This window comes from Aspergillus tanneri, assembly GCF_003426965.1.
Source record: "Aspergillus tanneri strain NIH1004 chromosome Unknown AapTan_3_pilon_pilon_pilon, whole genome shotgun sequence".
In the NCBI taxonomy this organism is placed as follows: domain Eukaryota; kingdom Fungi; phylum Ascomycota; class Eurotiomycetes; order Eurotiales; family Aspergillaceae; genus Aspergillus; species Aspergillus tanneri.
Genome location: NW_022984630.1, coordinates 530659 through 553955, shown reverse-complemented (window position 1 = coordinate 553955; position 23297 = coordinate 530659). Strand labels below are relative to the sequence as shown.

Below are 23297 nucleotides of genomic sequence, written 5' to 3'. Positions count from 1 at the left end.
GGAAACTTGGCTGAGGGCAATGTGGCCTCTCCATGGGAGCGACTGGAATACGGGAATGCATTTTGATTTGAAATGTCTTTGCCTATCGACCACAAGACAACGAGCTCGACCATCAGACGTTATTTTTTAGCCTTCTCTGTGTTTGCATCAAAGGATTTCAGGTTTATTGGGCCACAGGGCTTCTCTGAGGCCCAGGTTAGTTTTACGTCATCCATAGATACTTAACTAAGTTAACTATCATATCGGACTTACGTAACTGTTGCGTATTGCTGAAGATACCATCGCAGCCATATGCGTAAGCATTCACCCGCCCTTCACTTCGAGATCAAGTAGTGTGCAAAGACCATACATCTGGCGAGACCATCGGCGCGAAACCTATCATATTTAGTGGTGCTAAAGGCATCGCACGGAGCTTGTAAATTGCAAAAGACTTATCCAGGAATCAGGTGGTAGGCTGTCTACGAGATCATGTGGGATGGAAAGCCAGCAATTGTAAAATGCTGGTCTCAGTCTCGCTATGAACGGTATCTATTAGTAGCTGGCCTATGTCTATTATAGTTACACACATGATGCAACTACGTACGAAATGATACACGCGAAACGACCTCAAGGCAATGAATGCTTCCCATCGATGCTCAGCCATGACAAGATTTGTTGCTCATCTATCTTTCCCAACGGCTACATATGGATAATGACCAAGGTTGAGGGTGAATCGCTGGACAGGCAATGGAATGAATCCCCGAAAATATGTAAGAGTACGTAAGCTCCAAGATCTACAAGGATATCAAGGACATGAGCAGTATTTCACCTATTCAAATTGGCTGTGGGCCACAGTGTTCTGTATCACCCAGAAACACACTCTGTGGTGTTGACCGACTTCGGACTTATGCAGACCTGTGAGGACGATACTATGAGCCTAGACCTGCCGGAGATATTATGGGTATTTAGCGACAAGAGCTTACCTGGTAGAGTTCATTATGATGGTAGGTAGCGGGCTATCCATTGACGTAGTGCTATAGTGAGCGAGATGTTTGGGAGCTTACATCTCGGGGTTTACTCTTGGTTTGGGAAATATTTTGAATTAGGTATACTGGAGTACACCCTGAAGGCAATGTTCTAAAAGAATTTATAAGGTTTTGGTACTTGGTAATTATAGAAGTATGCTATAGGTCGAGGTATCATATAGAACTATCGCATACATGCACGCAAGGCTCTTTGAGTCTATAAGAGAGGGTCAAATTAAGTCATCAATATACAACAAGAGACCGAGCGATCCTGGAAGTTAACACACAGTTTCTAATGTGGTTTTCTGTAACAGCTACGAGGAAGCATCCCGTTTTGCTGGAAGTCGTGTCTCCTAACCATCATTGTAAGATGGATGGATATAGGAGGAAGGATTCATTGGTTGACTGAACGTAACCAACTGATAGGGAGGATGAGGGAAAAATAATATATATCTTATACTAAAATATATAGTTGGTAAACAAAAATAATATTGTGAACGTTATTCAATGTATCTCATGAGGGAATTGTGCCGATTGATCAGACCGACGGCCATATGTGATGCGCGATTTTAGCGTTACCGACAATCCCGCCATAGTTAAATATTCCTACTAAATCTGTACTACAATTAATTGTACCACCTCATTCACCCACAGTCACCATGATCCGTACACACTCTCTCCATTTCCTCTTTAAACCAAGATATGTCTCATATCCTGTTCAAGCTATCCGACTCTTTTCATCCCATCCCTCCAGTCAAGCCTGTCAGAAAGCCACTCGCAATGACTCCAGAAATAACCTTCCATCTCTCTCCGCCCTGGATCTCTCCTTCTGGACCTGTCGTTCCACCTGGAAAAGAGCGGGAATCAACACCCTCCGCTGTCTAATCGGTTGCACAATTGGCGACTTTTCCTCCCTCTGGTTCCTCCAAACATATTATCCTTTTCTCGGGATGGGAACTACCATGGCATTATCCAGTACCTTCACCCTTCATCTCTAATCAAACTACTGTTGCGTGTATATGTATACTGACAAGGGGAAGTGACATGTGGAATCACCACCTCCATCATCCTCGAAACTGTACTGCTGAAACGCGGCAAAGATCAGCTCTCGTGGTCCGTCGCGACGCGCACCGCAATGGGCATGAGCATGGTGTCCATGCTCGCGATGGAAACGGTGGAGAATCTCGTCGATTATCATCTCACGGGGGGAGTGGTGGCGATTGACGATCCGGGGTTTTGGATCGCGGCGGCGATGTCAGTCGCGGCGGGGTTTTTGGCCCCGTTGCCGTATAATTATTTGCGGTTGAGGAAGTATGGGAGGGCTTGTCATTGATCTGTATTAGATATTAGTATATTGTGTATTTAGCTGTATAATAGCCGTCTCTTGTGGGTATTAGTGTCTTACAGTGCCCCCCCACCACCTTTGGCTAGGGGGTGCACACAACGGTTGAACAAAATTTCATCCATCTATGTTCTTGAGGTTATTCCCATCCACCTAGTATGCCTAAACGATCGGAGAACTTGAGCAACGTATAATCGAGGACTATGAAGCGGCAACTTTGAAAAACCCCGAATTTAGCGAAGATCGCGCGGAAATGTGGCGTTCCGTAAAACTTCGTGGCCGAGGCCGCCAATGAAACAGGATCGCAGCGCCCACACACCTCTAAATAGGGCCCTTAATAGTATCAGGAGGAAGCTCTAATTCGGTAGATTACTTGCATACGTGATTTGCCTCTTCTGTTACCCATGAGATGCTTGCGAGTAGGCGAATCGAGTGCTTATACGTGCTGGATCGTTCGAGGAGAGACTACTGGTGCACTTAAAATTAGGCACTGTGGTACAGAAAACAAAGGATAAGAATATTGGATGTCTACAGCATTGGTATAATCAGCTTGCGAATATGGTTAAAGATTTCCCGTCGTACCTAGTATATAACTTTGACAGATACAGCTTCCAACCTGGTCAGGGAAAAGCTCGTAAAGTCATTGGTACAAAGGCAAGAGGCCCCCATCTTACTAAGTTTAACTATACCAAAAATATCTCTATAGTTAATATATCACTACTAATAGGTAGATAATACAGCCATTATTTATTTTCAAGGGTGAAAAATTTATGGAAAGTTAATATAATTACCCTAACATACCAGACTTTTAGACTGGCGTTTCTCTGAAGGGATATATCAACGATCAACTCCCTACTAGTTGGCTTCAAAAATTTTATAAGGCAACAAAAGATTGCACGAAATAAGGCGAAAAAAGGGTGTTAACATTTAACAGCTATAAGTCCTATAAAACTGTTAGATTTCTATAACTCCGCAAGGCGTATAATATTATGCCTTTTTGTTTTTGGCCTTATACAACTTATATTTGCCAGCCTCTTAACGGTAGGCCTTTTCTTGCCCATAAACAGTATTTTCACAAGCAAATAACCATATACCCGCCGGGCGGGGCTACCCGCAAGTTAGGCGGATTTTCTCGCGGATATTGTTAACATGCGAAACAAGACTTTTAACCAGAGAATTATCCGATTCTTTCAAAAAATGTCGTATATTCCCTTCAGATAGCTCTACAATTCTACAGAAGCTTTAAGAGGTACTTCCTCCGGTGCCAGAGCTCTCTACGCCCGATCTTCGCGCATACAGGGCGACCACAACATCTCTCCTCTTCCAGGGTGGAAAAAACCCCCCCAAAGAGTGCCCAAGACCTTAAAAAAAAAGAGAAAGCTCTCAAATATATTTTATACCGAGAGCCTCACTCCTAAGCTCCAGCATGACCTACAGCGTGCATTTTACCACTATATACTTGCCATAATAAGCGATACAGTCAGCCGAATAAGAGAGATACAAGTCCCTCGGAGGTACCAAATCACCAAGAGGGAGATTCCAAAGCACAGTGACTATGGTATACTTAGTACAAAAGATGCCAATCGATCAGTAAAGGCCAGGAGAGAGAAAGAGGCTATGCAAAAGAAGAGATTGGATAAGCAGTGTAAAAAATTATATGGCAAACCGCCACCCAGGGTGCCTACAGAGGAGAATTCCATATCGTCCAATGCAGCAGTGGCAGCGCTACAAGATAATCAGGTTTTTTGGGTAGACTCAGCGGGAAAGGTGATACATAATAAGAATAGCATCAAATTTGTTCTACTGGTATGGTGCACTGTAAGGCACCAATACTTGCATGACCGTGTACCTACTAGTTTCCAATCTTTCAATTTCTGGTTTCTGTCTGGATTTGACTCTCCTCAAAAGCTACCAAAGGAGTCAAGCTAGAGCAGTCCCATAACAGTCATTGACATTCAGAAACATTCAATCATGTAATTAATCTGCATATCTCAAGGGCTTATTTGCCCTTAGGTTGGCCACCACCACTCTTGGCTCCACCAGCAGAAGAATCCGGACCTGTCATCCTATATACACGTAAGCAACTGCGATGAAGAAGAATTGTTGGAGAATACCTCACTTGATATAAAAGGTGTGGCTTCGGTAGCTATATATATATATCTCAGTGGTTTTCTAAAATATTTTGGTAAGTGTATTTTTCGTGGCAAGTATTGCAGTCCTTGAATACGTACTCCGGGGGATATGTGAAGTGCTGCTTTCTAGGATTCTTTACTTGATCTCGGTTTGTCTGGGGGTAAGAAGGTATTTATCTTCAATGGGGTGCTCCGGCCACCTTTGTGCTATTGGCTCAAAAAATATCTCTACGGATATCTTGTGTGAGGGGTTGTTATAATAATATATACAATATGCTGATCACCTGCACCTAAATCGCAATATTATGTGGCATCTATTCTCTGGTTCCCTACCATTGGCACAACCCCGCAAGTTGCGATTTTGGAGTAAAGAACAGCGCCTGGCTAAGCAAGCCATGAAGGGTTCCCCTCAAGCCAGCTAACATTCCTCACATGTAAAGTGGGTTATTGTACACTCCATTACACCGCCAAGAACTTTCAGAGATGGTGGCTGAATTCAAGGCGTCTGTGCGCTATCTCTTGCATTTATTTGACAGCTGTGAGATAGCCACTGCAGCCGTTACCAAGTTTTGCATATTTCTTCCTTTATATTCAGTGCATTAACCTGTAAAAAATTGGACCTATTAGGATTTCAGCAAGTTTCTGTGCTACCTCGGAAAATCGAAGAGAAAAGAGCGGCCAGATATAACCCTAACCACCATATATCATGGATGCCACTCTGCTCTCCCGCCTAATGGAAACAACACCTATTATTGAAGAGGTGAGGCGTATATGCCATGTCCCTTCAATTTCGCTAGGAGTGTTACATCACGGAGAAGTAATATATTGCAAAAGTACTGGCTATCGCGATGTAGAGAATCAGCTGCCTGCAATGTCCGATACACAGTATCTGATTGGCTCTGTCTCCAAGTCATTTCTGTCTGCGGCGGTTGGCATCCTTGTTGATCAGGGAAAGTTGCAATGGCTAGATCCAATTCAAAAATATATCCCTGAGTTCGATCCGATTGGCGATCCGAACATCGGCCAAAAGGCTGACTTGATCGATGCACTGCGGCATTCCACAGGACTTGGTGTGCCAAACCTTCTGTGCCTGGGCCCACGATCAACACTTCTAAATGACGAGAAAGACTATATTAAATTGCTTAATTCCATGCCCACGGCCAACCATGAAGGACATCGATTTAACTCTTGGTGGATGTACAACAACTATGCTTATTCGCTAATTGCGAAAGTGGTCGAAGTAGCCAGCGGACAGAAGTATGCAGACTATGTTAAAGAGCATATTCTAAAGCCTCTTCAAATGCATTCTACGACTATGTCCCGTGACGATTTCAAGGACAATCTCGCCTACCCTTATGTATCTCCCAAAGCCGGGGAATATGTTAGGCTTCAACCGCTACCATGTGAGGAACATGCGCCATTGCTGGCTGGAATGGGAATGCGTAGCAGTATAAATGACATGCTTACCTGGTCAAAGGCGGTTCTATCAGCTGAAAGGTGGGAGGCAGGAAAAGGGAACGGCAGCGCCTTACGAGAAAATCCGTTAAGGCAAATGGAGAAGATTCGACAAGGTTACTGGACTAGGCCTGTGGAAGATGACCTTCAAAATGAAACTGCGTACTGTATGGGATGGTTGCGAGTGGAGATGCCCTCTTCTATGTTGGGCTACCTAAGTTGCAACACTGAGACGCGTGACGATTCAAGGATGGATCATGTGCATTATATCCTTGGAACCCGGTCAAAACATATGCTGACTATTGGCCATAATGGAGTCATGAGAGGATCAACAGCAGCCGTTTATACATTCCCAGACACGCAGAGTGCAGTTGTGGTCATGGCAAATGGGCTCCAGTGTGGTGATGCGAGCGACTATGCTGCACAAATTATAATCCAGGCTCTTTTTAATCTTCAACCTCCGGTGGACTTACTTCCACTGGTTAGAATGGAGAAAGAGCTATGGCGCGAGTGGTATCCTACTAGACTTGCAGGCCCATGGCAAGCCAACAGAAATACCACTGACAAAGAACGGAACCAGCAATTATATACAGGTGTCTACTATGGATTTAATGGTGCATTCAGCTTGAGTATCGTGCTAAATCCCGACAGCAGGTCTTCTCTGGCTGTAATTTTCAACCAACACCCTGCTTCAATTTGTAATCTGCAGTTTTATAAAAAGGACACATACAGCTTTTTCCCATCCTCCTATGAGGATTACATGTTAATAATGTTTCCACTTTGGTCAGATTACAGGGTAACACTTTTGGAATTTTACCTGGACGAGTCAGAATCGGAGGTGGTAAGTCTTCGCTGGCTTTGGAATGACGATGAGGAACCAGCTATTCTGCTCAAGGATCGATCTGCAAGGCTTCCAAATTAACGACTTTGCGTGCCCTGAGATTTCGGAGCGAATATTGTGAAAGAGAATTGTTAGTCGTAGCACACCTACCCACAATGCTGAAGTTGTGCTACGGCTATTTAGTTAGCCTTGTCCTTGGTAATTATCTTCCTATTCTCTTTATCTATAGAAGTAATGCCAACAGAACAAGTCCCGTAAATCTTTATAGCCAATTATGTCCTTAAGGAAGTCTCTATACACCGGAATCACACTTATTCTTTGGGGTTGCTCGCCTCCATGATTATTTTCGCTATTAAAGACTACAACACATACCAGTTCCCCTGTCAGTTTCAACAGCATTTAATGTAGTGCAGAATTCCCGTGAGAACAAATTGCTCTAAACAAAAATATATATGTCTGGTGCCTAACTGGAGTTGCTTAGTTTGCACTGTTGCTCCGCGAGTTCCCGAGTATGCAGAAAGGTTGCTGCCACTCACAGCGTTGACTTGACACCTGCTAGTTAATTAATATCGTTGGGACTAATGATTGCATTATTCGTTAGCATGCGCAATATTCGGCCCAATACTGTTCTCCAATTGGTTTATCTTTTGCCCATGCCCGACGAAGTTGATGGGCTTCGGAGATACACCATCTCCGGAACGACAGTCCCAAAGAATCTGCAAAACATCTTAATCCTAGTAAGGGTTTTTCTTATTCGAATTCGAAATATATTGCAAGCTTTGCAGAAAATATTGGGAGGTTGGTGATGGGTACTGCTTAACTCATAATAATTAGCGTTCTTCCGCAGTGCTGCAAATGAGGTCCGAAGAAACTGTTGAGACTTCTTTCTACCTAGCTAGGTGCGTAGAATAGTTATTCATTTTATTCGAATAGGAAGTACCGGATTTTTAAAATACTGGAGGACAGAGCTAGGGATTCATGATGTATCGTTCTGAGTATTGCTCGGCGACTACCTACAGTAAATCCCTGGGAAAAACTCGAACATATATTTGAATGTCATAGGCAATCCATCAATCGCCTCTCTTTCGCTTTGAGCATCTCGCCAATGGAGTTGTAAACTTGAAGGTTCTCGACCAACGCACCTGCAGCTATCTCAAACACTTTCTCAATCTGTCCCCACGGAAGCTATCTAGCCACTAATTTCCGTAGCAGCTCGTCTTCGGCCGCAGGATAAGACTGGAACTTGTGGGACGTAGGAAAGAAATGGGATGCTTCGGCTTTAGCTCTAGCCCTTCTCCGGGGACCGCTTGTTCTCTTAATTCTAGTGTCCAAGGCAGCACTCGCCAGCCTCTTTCGGCTGGCCAGGGAAACTGGGAAGTGGAGGCGACGAGGGAGGGCGCAGCCGCAATTATCGGCAGGGGAGATTGAAAAGAAAAAGGGGTAACGGACATACGGATGCGGCCGATTCAGTGCAGAATATCGGAGAGGGGATTGAGAAAGAAGGAGTTGGGAGGGAGGAAGGCTAGAGTAGCGAGGACGGACCCTATATACTTTGGAGACGATATATCGGGAAGCCATGCTGTAAAAGGCAAAACTAATCCCAAAAGGAAATCTACCCGTCCTCGCTTTACACTGGTCAGATATTCGGCTAGTCCTGAAGAGGAAATAGTGTACGATTGGTAAAAAGCGGTAAAAACGTCCTATTTGAATGGTTTGAGCTGGTTGGGCTTTTCGATTATCTTGGTCATTATTTTTGTTGTGTGCTCCGCGGGGGTTTTACCTTGATCTAGTCACATGATTCTGGTTCACTGTTCGCGAGGCACAATTCAATTCAGGGGGCTCGGGCGAGCTGACTAACGTGGTCGATCACCGAGCTGCGCGGTCCCCACCAAACTGCGCGCTTACCATGTAGATTTTCAAATTAAAGGTCGTAATAGACTCAAGTGCCCTATTAAATAATGCTGGCTTAATTATATAATAAAATCGCTTTATTTCGTTGAGATATTAGTCAATTTATAGGGCTGCTTTGTGTGGGTGCGCAGCTCGGTGATCCGCGCAGCTCGGTGATCGATCACGTTATCTAGATGGGTGACTAAGTGAGGCCACGTGACCATACCGAGTATGGTAGATCCCTAACATTCACCAACGACGATTATTTAACAACACTCTATAAATCTGACTTGAATGTATTAACTCACTAATATCAGGATTGAAGCCCTACTACAAAAGAATAGAACCTGGTGTATACACCTATGTGTCCTAGCCTAGACAAGAAGCAATCGCACCAGCTATGCCAAAGATATACAGATAAACAGGGCTGCCTATTCTACATCATAGCTGTATATCCAAAGTCTGCTGCTTTTTAGGAGCGGTGAGCATAAACTGGACGGAATCAAAACATCCAGGTTTACAGATAGGTAGATAACCTAGACACGTCACCTTCCGCACATCATCAGTTATTGACTCCTTGCAGATAAACTACGTATACGTGTAGAATGCACAGATCAGCAAGGTTACGCAATGTAGTAAACGCAAGAAGAATCAGAAGGATGATTTGTCTTCACCGACGGTATTACTTAAAAACCTCTCTCTATCCGCACCTCTATCTTCTATCTTTCACTCTAACATTCATTCACCAATGAATAATTAAATATTCGAAAGGATCAAAATGAAACCCTCTGTCATCACAATCGCAATGGCTGTCTCTGCCCTGGCCGCGCCGCATACACGTATAGCAAAGTCCGACGGCGCTATGATTCCTTCTGAAAGACTGGCTCGGAATTTCAATCGTGCTATTGCTTCCGAGGGAGTGCTACCCATGAAGCTCGATGAACAAACAGATAACGCCTTCGTTGATAAGGACAAGGAGGATGACTCGAATAATCAGGATGATAAGTCGCATTCAGTAGATACTGAAGATGGACATGTCAATGTCCAAGGCTCTGTACCTGGATCTGGTGCCAATACCAATGTTTCTGAGGGTCCAAAAGGCAGTAACGATCCGTACCGATTGAATGGGCCTAATGCTCCGAACGAACCAAACCTACATGATCCGAATATAAACGGTGCAAATATCCCTACTCCTGTTCATAATCCCGACAATACCCCAACTCAAAACATACATGTCCCGAATGGAAATAATCCAAATACGCCTGGTATTCCAAATGGAAATAATCCTAATGCCTATGGAGTTCCAAATACATGTGGACCAAATGTGCCTGGAATCCCTAATGACAATACTCAACCCCCGGCGCCTAACACAAGCAACGACAACGATTGTATCCCCCAGGAAAGGAAAACGGAATACTAACGTCGATGATGTGCCTAATGTATCTAATGCCCCGCCTATGATAGACGAGCTGTTAATGATGATGATATTGTGATGAGACAATAGGATGATATCCTAGGATGGGATAGAGGATTATTTTGTGAGGTGGATGGATGGATTGATGGATTGGATTGATGGCTATGGAGATTGGAGTTGATGGATGATTCTGTATTTGGTTTTGTGGGTATCTCTTCCAGAGTCTGCCCTATTTAGAAGAGTAGAGCTGTAGAACAAATCCCTACTGGACTTTTTCTATTACACATAATGGATCTCCAACTCGGGCCCTAGCTCTTGGTATGAGCCATCCTCTAGGAACGACATTCGGCATTATTTTCAGTCGTGTTAGCGGATGTCAGTCGAGCATTCTCCGTGGTTGTGGCACCTAGTTGCACTGGTTCTATATGATTGTCTGAGTATTCATGAAAAATGCATGAAGCTGACAAAGTTATCTCTGCTCATGCGCTATAAAGGCAAGATGCCATGCCCAAGTATAAAATTAGTGTCTGACTAATATTTAATTTAGAGTTACTAGATATGGACAGATCATAACACATAGACAGCAAGAACAAACACCACAATGCACGGTGGGATATCAATAAAAATATTAGCATCATATCTAAGCTCACTTCCACTTCATATTATCGAGAATCAGAATCACCTCCCATCATGATGCGGCGGATTCTCCGGGATCTGCGTCAGGAGCTCATTCGCCTCCAACTCCGTCGGAGCAAACTGGGCATACGACCCCCGTCCCATAGGACCCATCTGGGTCATCTGAGGCTGCTGTTGCTGGAACGAAGAGGCATCCCAGCTCCAATGTCCACTTGCCGGGTGCGGCGGCGGCGAGAACGCACGCACCGTCGGATCCGGACTGGACACAAACGTAGCTTGATCGCCATGAGGTGCGGCCGTGCTACTGGCCAATTCGCTCTTGCGCTCGCCACCGTGGCTATTGAATAGGGCCCAGTGAGCGGTTCGCTCGGTGCGACCGTCCTCCGAGGACATCCATTTCTTATATATGCGGTTGCGACCAAGGACGAAGAACAGTGCCCCGAGCAGAGCGACAAAGGCTACGACGCCCACGACGATCCCGGCGATGGCGCCTCCGCTTAATTGAGAGGAGCTGCCGCCACCACCGCCGGAGGATCCGGTCGAGTTGGGAGACGAGGTCGAGGTCGAAGATGGCGAACCGGGGGTGTCACCTTCCGCGGGGGGGGATTGGCCCGGTTCGAGCATGTATGGATATTCTTTGGCCTTTTTGTATTGCGCTTCCCAGGTCATACTGGCGTTCTGCAATTGTTAGACGGTGGACGATAGGACGTTAGGATTGTCTTACAGGGTTGATAACGCCGACCATGCCATTGCCGATACACGAGTCGAGAGCGGTGCAATAGAAGAAGACGGGCTTGGCGAGTTAGAATTTTCTTTTTCTAAAGGGAAATAAAAGACAAACCTCCGTGTCATTCACAACCAAGGACCAGGTCGGCGGCTACGGACAGTCAGTACAAGAAACAAACCCCATAGCGCTCCATCTCACGCACCGGACCCACGAGCTGGCCATTTTGCTCATTGAAACTGTTAAAGCGCCCCGAGTTGAAGATCGTCCCTGAAGCTGGTACACATGGCGCCAGGTAATCGGCCTTGACGACAGAGTGATTGCGCGGATAGAACTCGAAGACGATCACGTCGCCGACCTCTGCGGTGATATTATGCGGGACATACTGATGCGGATCCTCTTTAGCGCCGACCTTGACCGTGTGCGTTGCAGCCGCGGTGGGCGAGGACTTCGTGTCGGAGGCGGAGGTAGTTTTCGGTTCCACCGTCTTTGTCGTTTTAGTGGACGATTCGGTGGTAGAGTGAGTTTCAGCTGCGGCGATACAAGGCGTCAGGGCCAACAGCAGCCAGGCCATCAAGTGGACTAGCGACAACATTTTTGCAGAAGTCTGCGTTTCACAACTCGGAGGCCACCGGCATACGGGAGACGAAGAAGTTAAAAGGAAGAAGAAAAAAAAAACAAAGAAAAAAAAAAAACAAAGACGGCAAGAAAGAAAGAACAAGAGGGGAAAAGGGCCAGCGTCACAGGCTGGCTGATGGGGATTTCCCCCCGTTCAGATTAATAAAAGAATCATAATAGCCGTGGCGCAGACCCTGGGCAGCAATGAGCATCACGCCAGTTAGAAATTAGACGAGCCAGCTGGCCATGATCCTGGCGAGTGGGCGGGACAAAGACGTATCCTGGCCATTCATCTGGAATTGGGGCCGTCGCCAGCCTCAGTCGAACTAATTGCTTGGCGCTGACAATGGGTTTCCAGGGTAGAACGAGGAGAAGTAAAACTCTTTGTCTGGAAGTGCGGTAAATTCAAGATTTAAGCATCGTATGTTGTCTTACAATTTCCGCCCGAAACGTGGTGGGAACTCTGCTGATTTTTCCAGTCTACTACTGAAAAAACGAGTACTTTTGAAGCTCAAGAACTCAAGAAGCGGTCCATCCCCGCACTAGTGATGCACTAGAGATGCACTAGAGCATCATTTAATTAATTACTATTATGTAGTAATCTCACCGACCCTGCTGGCTCCACTGTGCCCTACGGAGCACAGCATTTACGCTGGACCAAGGCGATGGATACGTCCAGGGATTTTAGCTCATCCAACGGCTGTTGGTTCCTTTCAAGATTGACCTGAATGTCACACATGGCAGTCATCCCCACATGGATAGGTTATAGAGCCTCCTGGAATTCCCACGGTACATAATTCGGATACTCGGATACCTAACCCAGATATTCAGATTTCGGACGAATAGACGTGACGAGGCTGCATCGTACTTACATCCTGGTTGTCCCCGCGCGCATTCATCCATCTCCGACTGGCTCGATAATAGCTTCATCACCACCTCTCTCCACCACGGCGCCAACTGAACGACACAGCTGTTAGTTCCGTGATACTTCAGAGTAGCTGCATGTCATGGCAAAAATCAAATCAGGAACACAGGTCAACCGTAGAACCGCGAAATGGCGGAATCCACCCGCAGTCGGGGGCGGTTTTTACGCTCTTCGGGGATTTTCCGATGGATTGAGCCAGCTCGTATTTCTAAACGACGAGAATAACTAATATGATTAATCAGACGCTGCCAGAACTGCCCTTTTTGGCAGGTTGCCCACTGTTTTCCGACATCGCCGGACATACAAAGAGTCGACGACACGATCAACACAACTTCCCTTCCTCAAAACATCTGCATCGTCGTCAATACCATGGAGACAGAGACGCAGGTCCAAGAGAGCGAATCGCCGCCCCGTCTACTCCTGAAGCTCATCAGTGCCGGTTTCGCTTTCTTCGTGGCCGGTATCAACGATGGCAGTCTGGGCGCCCTAATCCCCTATATACGCGAGGCCTACCAGATCGACACCAACCTTGTCGCCGTCGTGTAGGTCCGCTCCTTCACCCCAGCAGGCTTCACCTAACCAGTCTGTCAGATACGGCACCACCTTCGCCGGCTGGTTTGTCGCTGCCCTCAGCAACAGCCACCTGGGCCAATATCTGCATCTCGGCGTGTTCCTCGTGCTCGGAGCCGCTATGCAGGTGCTTGCCCACGCGCTGCGAACCTGGATGCCCCCGTTCGGTTTATTCGCCGTGACCTTCTTCTTCGCCGCCCTCGGCCAAGCCTACCAGGATACCTACGCCAACACGTTCGTCGCGTCCGTCAAAGCCGCCCATCGATGGCTGGGCTTCATCCACGCCATGTACATGGCCGGGTGCCTGGTTGGACCGTTTGTGTCGACCGCGGTCGCGTCGGCGGGAACGCAGTCGCGGTGGAATTTATTCTATACGGCGCCGTTGGGACTCGGTGTGGTGAATCTGGTGCTGGTGCTGGTGGCGTTCCGGGACTCTCTAGCTTTCAAACACGGCGTGAATACTGGTCAAGAAGCGCGGTCGGGAAAGATCGCATTGCAGGAGATATGGCAGACGTTGTCGCTGCCGAGCGTCTGGGTGTTAAGTTTGTATTTCTTTTTCTTCCTGGGGGCTGTGATTACGGCGGGAGGTGAGATACTCAATGTTTATGATCGCATTCAGTAAAGTCAGCTAATATGCACAGGGTGGATCGTCGAATATCTGGTTCATGTGCGCGATGGAGACCTCAAGCAGATGGGCTATGTCCCTGCTGGCTTCTATGGCGGTGCCTTCATCGGCCGATTGGTACTAGCAGAGCCGACGTATCGACTGGGCGAGCGACGCATGATAATCGTCTACGTGTTGCTTTGTCTGGCCTTGGAGCTAGTGTTCTGGCTGTGTGTATCCCAGTTCTCAGAGTGAGCATAGCTAATCCACCAGTGTACCAAATATCATCACCGAAGCGGTCGCCGTCAGTCTATTGGGATTCTTCTCAGGCCCCTTCTTCGCAACGGTTCGTCATCTTATTGTTCACTTGCATCCTTGTGCTCATTACTGTAGGGGATATCCGTGGCGTCGAAATTATTCAGCGTGGAGATCCGATCCTCGGCTTTGGGTATGTCTTGTCATCCCAGAATACTGCGGCTGCTAACTGCGCAGCGTTTATCTTCGTCCTGGGTCAAGTGGGCGGGGCAATCTTCCCGGCCATTACGGGAGTTCTTGCGGCGCGTTCGGGAGTCAAGGTGTTACAGCCGATTCTGGTGGGATTATTAGGTGCTACGGGGGTGACGTGGTTGATGCTGCCAAAGGGAAGACTTCACCATGATTGATAGATTCCAACTGCCATCCAACCTACAGACCAGCTATCTACAGCATCGCCACTCCAAATGAAAAACCAATTACAAAACCTGTACCCTGGGTCCAGTCACGCCAATATCCCACCTAATAGCCACCTCATCATAGACCCCGACAAACTCAAACCCGGCCATAGTCCCGGCAGGACAATCAAACTCGGGATACCCATCATAAGAAAGAACCCACTCCGCCTGGCCAGGGGCCGTCACCTTTATTCTGCCCGTGTGCACATCACGCGATTGGACGACCATCTCCGCGGTCTCCCTGGATAGTGCCTGCACGGCGGCCTTGTCCTTGCTCTGCAGACTCGCGCCCGTCGGCTTAGTAGCGGTGAAAACGTCCGTCTGGTTAGAGCCAGTGGATACGTCACGCTCCCACAAGTCGAAGAGCAGCTTGCATCGCTTGCCCTGCAGATCGGGGGTGACGTCGAAGGTGACGATGGTGGTAGTTTCGTCAGCCGGGTTGCCGTTTTTCACGACCAGCAGTTGATCCTGCGGATCTTCTTTGAACTGTCCGGTTTGGACCCAGTAGCGGTATGTGGCGTAGGGGTATAGCAGGTTGTCCTGAGGGATGCTAGACCGAGGGATGCTAGCAGCGAGTGTGGTTGCGCTCACAGCAAGGAGGAGGATGATTGATTTCATTTTGCGAGGTGGCGTAGTGTGAGGTTGATATCTTCTAGTTGATTCTGTCGGATATTCCGTGATGAGTATTCTGATTTGAACGAGAGAGGAAGATCCTTATATACTACTCACGATAACCACCCACCTCACCGACAATCATATCATACCAAAGAACAATATACCCAAACCCAAGATAAGAAATCGACTGATTGCTCCAGTTTCACCAAGCCTCGTATCCAACGTCTCTGCCTAACAATGAAGAACACGACAGAACCGATTATCCGAGCTATCCTATCCTATCCAATACATCGAAACGACAAGATATGACGTATGTCTGAGACATGATCTTGGCAAGTCGACTTGTCTCGTATTGGGGATGAATCAGAGTTCCTCCCCGCTTGGACGAGTCAGATCTCCGTAGCGTGGCGATCCGGGGTAGGATTTGTTATTGGCGTGTATATATAGATTGGGTTTGAATATATCTGTCATCGGTCATCTGGAGTGCTTTACTGTGTTGGGTTCAGTAGTCTCAGACTATTCAGGCAATTATAGTGTATCTATAAAATTAATGACGTTGACATGCTTCTGATCTGCAATTATCGCCTGTGTTCCTTCGCTGACGTGTGTTCAGTAGGCTGCGCTGCACCATTCTCTGGATTCGGTCTGTCACTAACGGTAGCTTTAAAATAATTCTATAGAAGACTTTCTACTCCTAGATAGCTTAAGCGCCCTTCGTTGTATATTATGTGCACGACTGAAATTAAATCACTTCTACGCTGCCGAGGGACTTAAGATGAGCAGCCAAAGACAGAAGACAATATCTATTAGCCTATATAGAAGGACACAAATATCCTCTCACCTAGAAAAGCACCTGCCAAAAGTCCAGTCATTTCGCCAACTTTCAAGATCAATGAAATATAAGTCATTATTCTAACAAACACAACCAGACACTCATACAGATGGCCATATAGCCCATACATATGTATTTCCTGAAACTCCCGGGCTCTTCTCACATAAGGCCTAGGTTCGGGTACCTGCTCATCTAAGACTCCACAGAGCCTCCAGCCTTCAACATGGTAATTAGAAGTCTGCTGGCGGCTTTTGCCTGGATGGACCCAGACTATGACGCTACTAAATTCATTGTGAAGTGTTTACAGTTGCCACGGTCGATTGATGCTATCAACAAGCGTGCGGGCACCAGCAGGGGGGTTTATTATCAGGTATAGGTTTAACCGTAGAACATTCAAAACGCCTCCATAATACCAACAGCTAACCCTGGATAAAAGAATGCCGATATTTTGTGCAAGCTCTACAAATTAGGCTACGTCCTTACCACTTATAAGCTACTAGTATATGGTACTTAAAAATATCACAAAATAAGTAATCAATGATGTATTGGCGTAAAATAGTATCCAGAGGCAATTCATCTCCTCTCTAGAGACGACTCGAGCTATGATATCTAACCATAACACCATCTGGAATATTACTCCTGATTCTCACCCCATGAGCAAGGGATGGATAGATTTATCGGCAGCGTATCATCACAGTGAATGTCCCTTGAATCCCGGCAGGACCGCTTCAACAACCGCATGTTTTGGACCATCCTCGTTGAGCCAGATCTTTTGCAGGACCAGACCTGCAGACTCCAGCAGCTGTCGCCATTCTGACGTCGACCGCTCCGTGCCGCCTAAACTCATCATATTCAAGTCTTGCATCGCAAGATCCCGCGGGCAGTCGGTATCTGGCAGCACCATGTCGGCGATGAGCAGACGCGAGTAATCATCCATGGCCTGACGAGTGTTTTCCAAGATCTGCTGCGATTTTGCTTGCGACCAGCAGTGGAAAATTCGGCGGAAATAGTATATGCGAGCGCCTATTTGCAACTAATCAGCCCAGTCTCTGTAGGTGCAGGGAAGGGAGATAAAAGACCCACCTTTTACTGGTTGCTCATTGAAGAAGGACGATGGCATGGGTTCAATGCCAGCCGGTATTCCCTTCGTCTTTGTGTCTTGAATCACATCAGGCAAGTCCTGCAACACGAACCGGCCCTTTATCTCTGGCCAGTCTTTTCGAATTGCTTCAAGGGATTGACCACGGCCGCCGCCAACGTCAACAATAGCCACGCCGTTCTCCGCGCAGGGGTCACACGCGAGAGCCACGCCGAATGGGAATGCGGATGTGAGACATCCTATCTTGCCCAGACGCATGCCAGTGTTGAATGAGCTCATCCTCCCCGGGTGGGCGGCGAGGTACTCCCAGTAGCCCAGATCGGTCCCCAAGGCCAGCTGGAAGGGCCCCTTGTAGTAATCGCCTGCTGTCTTCCAGTGGACGGATTCACCAAACCGCGGGATTGCCAGAACTCCCTCGCCGGTAAAATCATACATCTGGGCAAATAGTGCCCGATTGTCTGGGGACATAAAGGCTCGTGACAGCGCGTTATGCGCATAGTGGTTTACAGCCGGTGACGTGAAGAAATGCGTGCTGGCGCATGCGCGGAGAAAACGACCTGGCGCTCATTTGTCAGAGAATGAGTGGCTGGAAAGTGAGTACGATGTGAGAGAGGGCACCATACCGACAAGCTCTGTATTGACATTCAATTGAGCTGCTACGTCATTGACAGAGATTGCGCTTCCGTCCTCGGGAATTACGTCCAATACTCCCATGGAGACGATGCTTCGGATGGCGGCATTGTGTGAGAGCTATTTATGGCGCATATGCACCGTCAGCTTCAGCTGTTTTTCCGGTATGGGCAGGGTTTCACACTTGGCCCGCAAGATAGTACATGTTCTCATCGGGCCCTCTTGCCGCGATGGCAAGCTGCTCTGCCATCCATACCAGCTCGTCCTGGTATTCTTTCTCTGGAACAGTGCCATTATCGAAGTGTTTCGCCAACGAGGCGATCGAGCGGCTGAGATCGACAATTGCGTGTATATCAGTAGACATGCTGAAGGAGCGGTTGGTCCGGTTCTGGGTGATTCAGGCTGACAGGATGCCTGGAGTCTGGGTAGGGGCGTCATTAAGAACGAGGTTTTCATTAAAGATGGTATCAATAATGTTCGTATCGTTGTGGCACCTTGCTTACAATGGCGGGTCTGCATCCCGGGAGGCGATCAGAGGCCGGGGTCCGAGCCACCATGTCAGCTTTTAGGTTTTATTTCAATGGCCAAAGTCGGGGCTCGGGATAAACCTCTTTCGTCTGAGTGGATGATGATCGAGGTCCACGGGCTGATGATAGACTACTCGCTCGGAGTCCGAGTAAGAGACTTACGAGATCACAGTTAGCCCTCAGTCTGAGATGGGTAGGTTTTACATCACTTATATTTTATGGGGATCGTTCAAACGTCGCAAGAGGACAAGGGTATGCCAAAATGTTCCGTCTAGACGTCCAACTTCCCGGTATTTCGCGCATAATCGACCTGGGCGTCTCAGTGCTAGCCACACTGGGAAAAAACGGCTCGACAGCTCCTACAGAAGGCTGCATCCATTCACCAACGAGTCGGGACTGTTGGAAAGATGGGTTTGATCTGTACACTGACTACGAAAGCGCAATTCCCACTGGGAAACTGGTCCAGGTAGGTAGAACCTACCTAAGAAAGACGCTTTGAGGGAACCGAGGGGATTGATGGACAGCCTTCTAGTATGATCTGACGATCTCCAACGCCGTCATGGCGGCCGACGGATACTTGACAAACATGACTGTGGTTAATGGGCAATTTCCTGGTCCTACAATTGAGGCGACTGGGGTGATACATCCGTGGGTGGACCAACCTCCGCATATCTGTGTGGAATGTTAATATAGATATGGCACCCAGGAATTAGGTGCATAATAATCTACCAACTGAATGGCACATCGATTCACTGGCATGGAATCCGTCAATTTCAAACAAACTGGCTTGATGGAGTTCCCGGAGTCACCCAGTGCCCATCTAAGGTAAGCAATCCTTAGAGGCTGCGATGAGAAATATTGCTAAGTCAATTAGCCGGGTGAACCCAGGTAGTTGAGTTCCGAGCGATGCAATATGGCACGGCATGGTATCATTCACACTATAGTTTGCAGTGTTAGTATTTTTATATTGTCTATTCTTCTTCCAATGGTCCTACTAACGAAAATATAGACACGAATGGTGTGCTTGGTAGGTATCCTGCACAACTTGTATTTCCAGACCAAGAGACGACGCTTATTATGATGTAGGCCCTATTCATATCAAAGGCCCTTCCAGCATGAATTACGACGTTGATTGGGCCCGCTTCTAATAAGCGACTGGTACCACCATGACGCTTTTGGCTTGTTCACTATGAAATTGCCTCAGAGCACGCACCCCTGCCATTGACAACCATTTTGAATGGCAAGGGAGTTTTGACTGTGATCCGGATACGATTCCCGGTGTACAGGAAAGCATGAGCGCCATGAGATTGTTTTCAAGAGGGGAAAGAAGTACAAGCTGGGTCTGATTAATACGGGTAGTTTGCTGACGTATAAGTTCTGGATCGACGGGCACAACTTTACTGTTATTCAAAATGATTTTGTGCCGATCAAGCCGTACGTCACGGACGTTTTGATTGTTGGAATTGGTACGCTGTCCACCCAGAGGTCCCTCCCAGGTCGCCATGCAAAAGTCTGACCATGTCGTGCAGCGCAGCGCTACGAGATTATCATCGAGGCGAATGCGACGTTCACCCACAGCTCCAACTTCTGGATCCACGGGACTTACTGTGACGACGACAGTATGTTAGACTCGAGGGTTGGGATTATTCGATATGATGCGTATGATCGGCAGGATCCATTCACGTTGCCGCCCAGCGCGCGTGTCGTCGACTATGGCTGTGAGGATCCCAAGCCCACCGACCTAGTCCCCATCGTCCCACGTACCGTGGGCAAGGAGGTAAACGGATTCACCCCGGCAGACTACCTCCGGATCGGGCTGCAGAACTGGCCCAATGTCTCGGACCCAAACAGCCTCATCCACAAGTGGGTTCTGGTGAACCGTACGCAGTATATCGACTGGCGCGATCCTAGCCTCTTGCGGCTGGCGACGGCAGACGACGAGCCGCGGCCTTTGTTCCATCCGGATACAGTCCCTATATACCTGGACTACGAAACAGACGACTGGGTGTACTTTGTCATAGAAAATAACTACACCCTTAGCGAGGCGCACACGCCGCGTACCATCCCTCGCTCCGTGCACCCCATCCACCTCCACGGCCACGACTTCCTCATTCTCGCCCAGGGCACGGGCGAGTTTACCAAGGACGTAGTTCCGAAGTTGGATAACCCGGCGCGGAGAGACGTGGTTAATTGTCCAATCGGGGGGTATGTGTGGATCGCCTTCCAGGTTAATAATCCCGGAGCATGGCTGATGCACTGCCATATTGCGTGGCACGCGAGCGCCGGGCTCTCCCTGCAGTTTATTGAGCAGCCTAAGCGCATTCCCGAATTGGTGAACATCTCAGGGGCGTTGCCAGACCTGAAGCAGCGGTGCCAGGACTGGACGGAGCATTATAACACGACAAACGTGCCGAAGGGGGCGTTGCAGGACGATTCGGGGATTTGAGGCGATGCGTTGGGCTTGGATTGAATTGTATAGTCCTGCTGTATGCATTATTCCCGTCCATAGACACGTGTGAACCTAATGTTCATTCATCGAGGTGCATGATGCTTTCGCCGTATCGGCCTAAGTGGAGGTAAAAAAAATGGCCCGAACACTAAGGAATCGGCATCCGAAATGTGGTCGTCTTTAGGTGTCCGATGTACCTGCAGCTCAACCACGTGTAATTCCTAGGGAAATACGAGATCCACAGAGAGCTAGATGCATTTGGACTAGATCCTAAAGAGCACTATGCCATTTCTTGCCGATCATACATAAATCAACGCATCAACGCCCTTACGGTTTGACAATGATTGAGTGGTACGAACTCGCACGCATTCTGAAGTCGCGATGGGTTTTCCGCTTTCCTTCTTCCGACTTTTTATCATTGCAGTCGCCTCAACTGTGGCTGCAAAGAGCCCGACGAGCACAGCAGATGCAGACTATGTAATTATTGGTGGCGGGCCAGCCGGATTGGTGCTTGCAGAACAACTGTCCCGAAATCCACACATCCATGTGGTACTTCTTGAGGCCGGTCCAGATGGCATCAATTCCAGTTTAATCAATAGTGAATCCCCCCATCCCTCCATTCGTCCCCCCTTTCGTCTCTCCTTGCACCTCCGTCGCATTGTGGCTGACCATGATCTCATGTTAGCTCCTGCATCCTACCCCCTCATTACTGAATTCTACTGGAACTACACGGCCGAACCGGATGCCAACCTGAACGGCAAGGCGATCAACCTCGCTCAGGGCCGCGTGCTGGGGGGCGGAACGGCCGTCAATGGCATGGCCTATTGTCGAGGCGCAGCGTCGCTCTTCAACGAGTGGGCCGACCTCTCAGGCAATCGTGGTCTCGCCTGGGATTCCCTCCTGGACGACTTCAAGGCCACAGCGCATTATCAATACCAACCCGCCGACTACTGCCAGGTGACCAACCGAAGTGCCTATGGAGGGGGCCCGTTGGACGTCAGCCAGTCCAGTGGACTGACCGGCTTCGACGTACCGTTCGCCACGGCGGTGATGGAGGCCCTGGGCCTGCCCGAAGTGGATTTGACCGACGGCACAGGCATCGGCATGGATTATGGATTGTCTTCCATCTCAGCTGTGGAACGCACGCGGTCCTATGCGCGGAACACCTTCGGGGCCATGATGGAATACCGGCCCAACGTCGAGGTTATCCACGACGCATGGGCCCACCACATCGGGTTTCAGGGCTCTACCGCCGTCAATGTCACGTATCTTCACATGGCCAGCAACGAGACGCGCACTGTGTCTGCGTCGGAGATCATCGTCAGCGGCGGCGCCATCAACACCCCCAAGTTGTTGATGCTGTCGGGAGTCGGTCCCCAGGACCGGCTGCAATCGCTGGGGGTGCCCGTGGTGGCCGATATGCCTGCCATCGGCCAGAACCTGTACGACCACGCTTTCGCCATCTTCGAGCTGCAGGTCACCCCCGACGTGAAGACCTTTTGGCAGTGGAGCATGAACCAGACGGCCAATGCCATCGCGACGGAGGCGTATGCGCGCAACCGCTCTGGTCCACTGGGTTGGAATAATGGCTACCTCTACGCCGCGTACAGGCTACCGGACGCGGCGTGGCAGGAGGCCGGCGTCGATGGATCGCACTACACCTCGCTGCCGGCAGATCGGCCGCATGTCCTGATTGAATATAGCACAGTGCCCTTTATGGCGGCAGCGGCCAACTTCAGCGCCGTTACTGCGTGGACCAGCCTTGTTCAGCCCGAGGACCCCGGCTCGGTGACCTTGCGCTCCAGCAACTACCGAGAGGACCCGGTCATCCATACAAACTACTATGGCTCCGCTGCCGACAAAGTCGCCGTTCAGTACTCCTTCAAACAGCTGCGACAAATCTTGCACGCGGACCAGCTCAAGCCCCTCATCCTGGACGAGTTCTACCCCGGGGCGAATGTGACTACGGATCAGGAGATCTGGGCCGCCATTCAGAATCAGACGTACTCGTTCCGCCATCCTGTCGGGACGGTGGCACTCGGGAAGGCACTGGATAAGGACTGGCGGCTCAAGGGACTCAAGGGTATCCGGGTGGTGGATTCGAGTACATTCCCATATCCCACGACGTGTCATCCCCAAGCCGTCGTCTATGCGCTGGCACATCGCGCGGCACGGGATATCCGAGTTGCTGATCGGGGTTAAGTGTAACCTGTAGATGTAGTTGGGGAATTGAATCATTCCCATTTTATCTTTGGCTCTCTAGACCTCGAGACAAGCAAG

General features: G+C 48.6%; 9 protein-coding genes across 9 annotated transcripts; 6 read left to right on the top strand and 3 right to left on the bottom strand.

Annotated features, from left to right (window-relative positions):
* Positions 1-1966: 1966 nt before the first annotated feature.
* On the top strand, positions 1967-2337 carry ATNIH1004_003978 (DUF4396 domain-containing protein; the record flags this gene model as incomplete). Its single annotated transcript, XM_033568650.1, has 2 exons — positions 1967-1979; positions 2045-2337. The coding sequence occupies 2 exons, from the start codon at positions 1967-1969 to the stop codon at positions 2335-2337; spliced, it is 306 nt and encodes a 101-aa protein (XP_033427456.1).
* A 3012-nt stretch (positions 2338-5349) lies between these two features.
* Positions 5350-6855, top strand: ATNIH1004_003977 (serine hydrolase domain-containing protein; the record flags this gene model as incomplete). The annotated part of the gene is made up of 1 exon (XM_033568649.1): positions 5350-6855. The coding sequence occupies one exon, from the start codon at positions 5350-5352 to the stop codon at positions 6853-6855; it is 1506 nt and encodes a 501-aa protein (XP_033427455.1).
* A 2614-nt stretch (positions 6856-9469) lies between these two features.
* Positions 9470-10084, top strand: ATNIH1004_003976 (uncharacterized protein; the record flags this gene model as incomplete). Its single annotated transcript, XM_033568648.1, has 1 exon — positions 9470-10084. One exon carries the CDS (start codon positions 9470-9472, stop codon positions 10082-10084), a length of 615 nt encoding a protein of 204 aa, XP_033427454.1.
* Positions 10085-10756: 672 nt separating this feature from the next.
* On the bottom strand, positions 10757-12033 carry ATNIH1004_003975 (uncharacterized protein; the record flags this gene model as incomplete). Its single annotated transcript, XM_033568647.1, has 4 exons — positions 10757-11392; positions 11439-11507; positions 11556-11591; positions 11644-12033. The coding sequence occupies 4 exons, from the start codon at positions 12031-12033 to the stop codon at positions 10757-10759; spliced, it is 1131 nt and encodes a 376-aa protein (XP_033427453.1).
* A 1030-nt stretch (positions 12034-13063) lies between these two features.
* On the top strand, positions 13064-14817 carry ATNIH1004_003974 (putative MFS transporter; the record flags this gene model as incomplete). Its single annotated transcript, XM_033568646.1, has 7 exons — positions 13064-13183; positions 13252-13523; positions 13573-14138; positions 14193-14406; positions 14429-14501; positions 14549-14603; positions 14648-14817. 7 exons carry the CDS (start codon positions 13064-13066, stop codon positions 14815-14817), a joined length of 1470 nt encoding a protein of 489 aa, XP_033427452.1.
* A 69-nt stretch (positions 14818-14886) lies between these two features.
* On the bottom strand, positions 14887-15483 carry ATNIH1004_003973 (uncharacterized protein; the record flags this gene model as incomplete). The annotated part of the gene is made up of 1 exon (XM_033568645.1): positions 14887-15483. One exon carries the CDS (start codon positions 15481-15483, stop codon positions 14887-14889), a length of 597 nt encoding a protein of 198 aa, XP_033427451.1.
* A 1520-nt stretch (positions 15484-17003) lies between these two features.
* ATNIH1004_003972 (uncharacterized protein) lies at positions 17004-18405 on the bottom strand (the record flags this gene model as incomplete). Its single annotated transcript, XM_033568644.1, has 4 exons — positions 17004-17335; positions 17396-17968; positions 18035-18161; positions 18226-18405. 4 exons carry the CDS (start codon positions 18403-18405, stop codon positions 17004-17006), a joined length of 1212 nt encoding a protein of 403 aa, XP_033427450.1.
* Positions 18406-18830: 425 nt separating this feature from the next.
* Positions 18831-21014, top strand: ATNIH1004_003971 (uncharacterized protein; the record flags this gene model as incomplete). The annotated part of the gene is made up of 4 exons (XM_033568643.1): positions 18831-19034; positions 19101-19216; positions 19928-20034; positions 20098-21014. The coding sequence occupies 4 exons, from the start codon at positions 18831-18833 to the stop codon at positions 21012-21014; spliced, it is 1344 nt and encodes a 447-aa protein (XP_033427449.1).
* A 384-nt stretch (positions 21015-21398) lies between these two features.
* ATNIH1004_003970 (GMC family oxidoreductase) lies at positions 21399-23219 on the top strand (the record flags this gene model as incomplete). Its single annotated transcript, XM_033568642.1, has 1 exon — positions 21399-23219. The coding sequence occupies one exon, from the start codon at positions 21399-21401 to the stop codon at positions 23217-23219; it is 1821 nt and encodes a 606-aa protein (XP_033427448.1).
* Between the last annotated feature and the right edge of the window lie 78 nt (positions 23220-23297).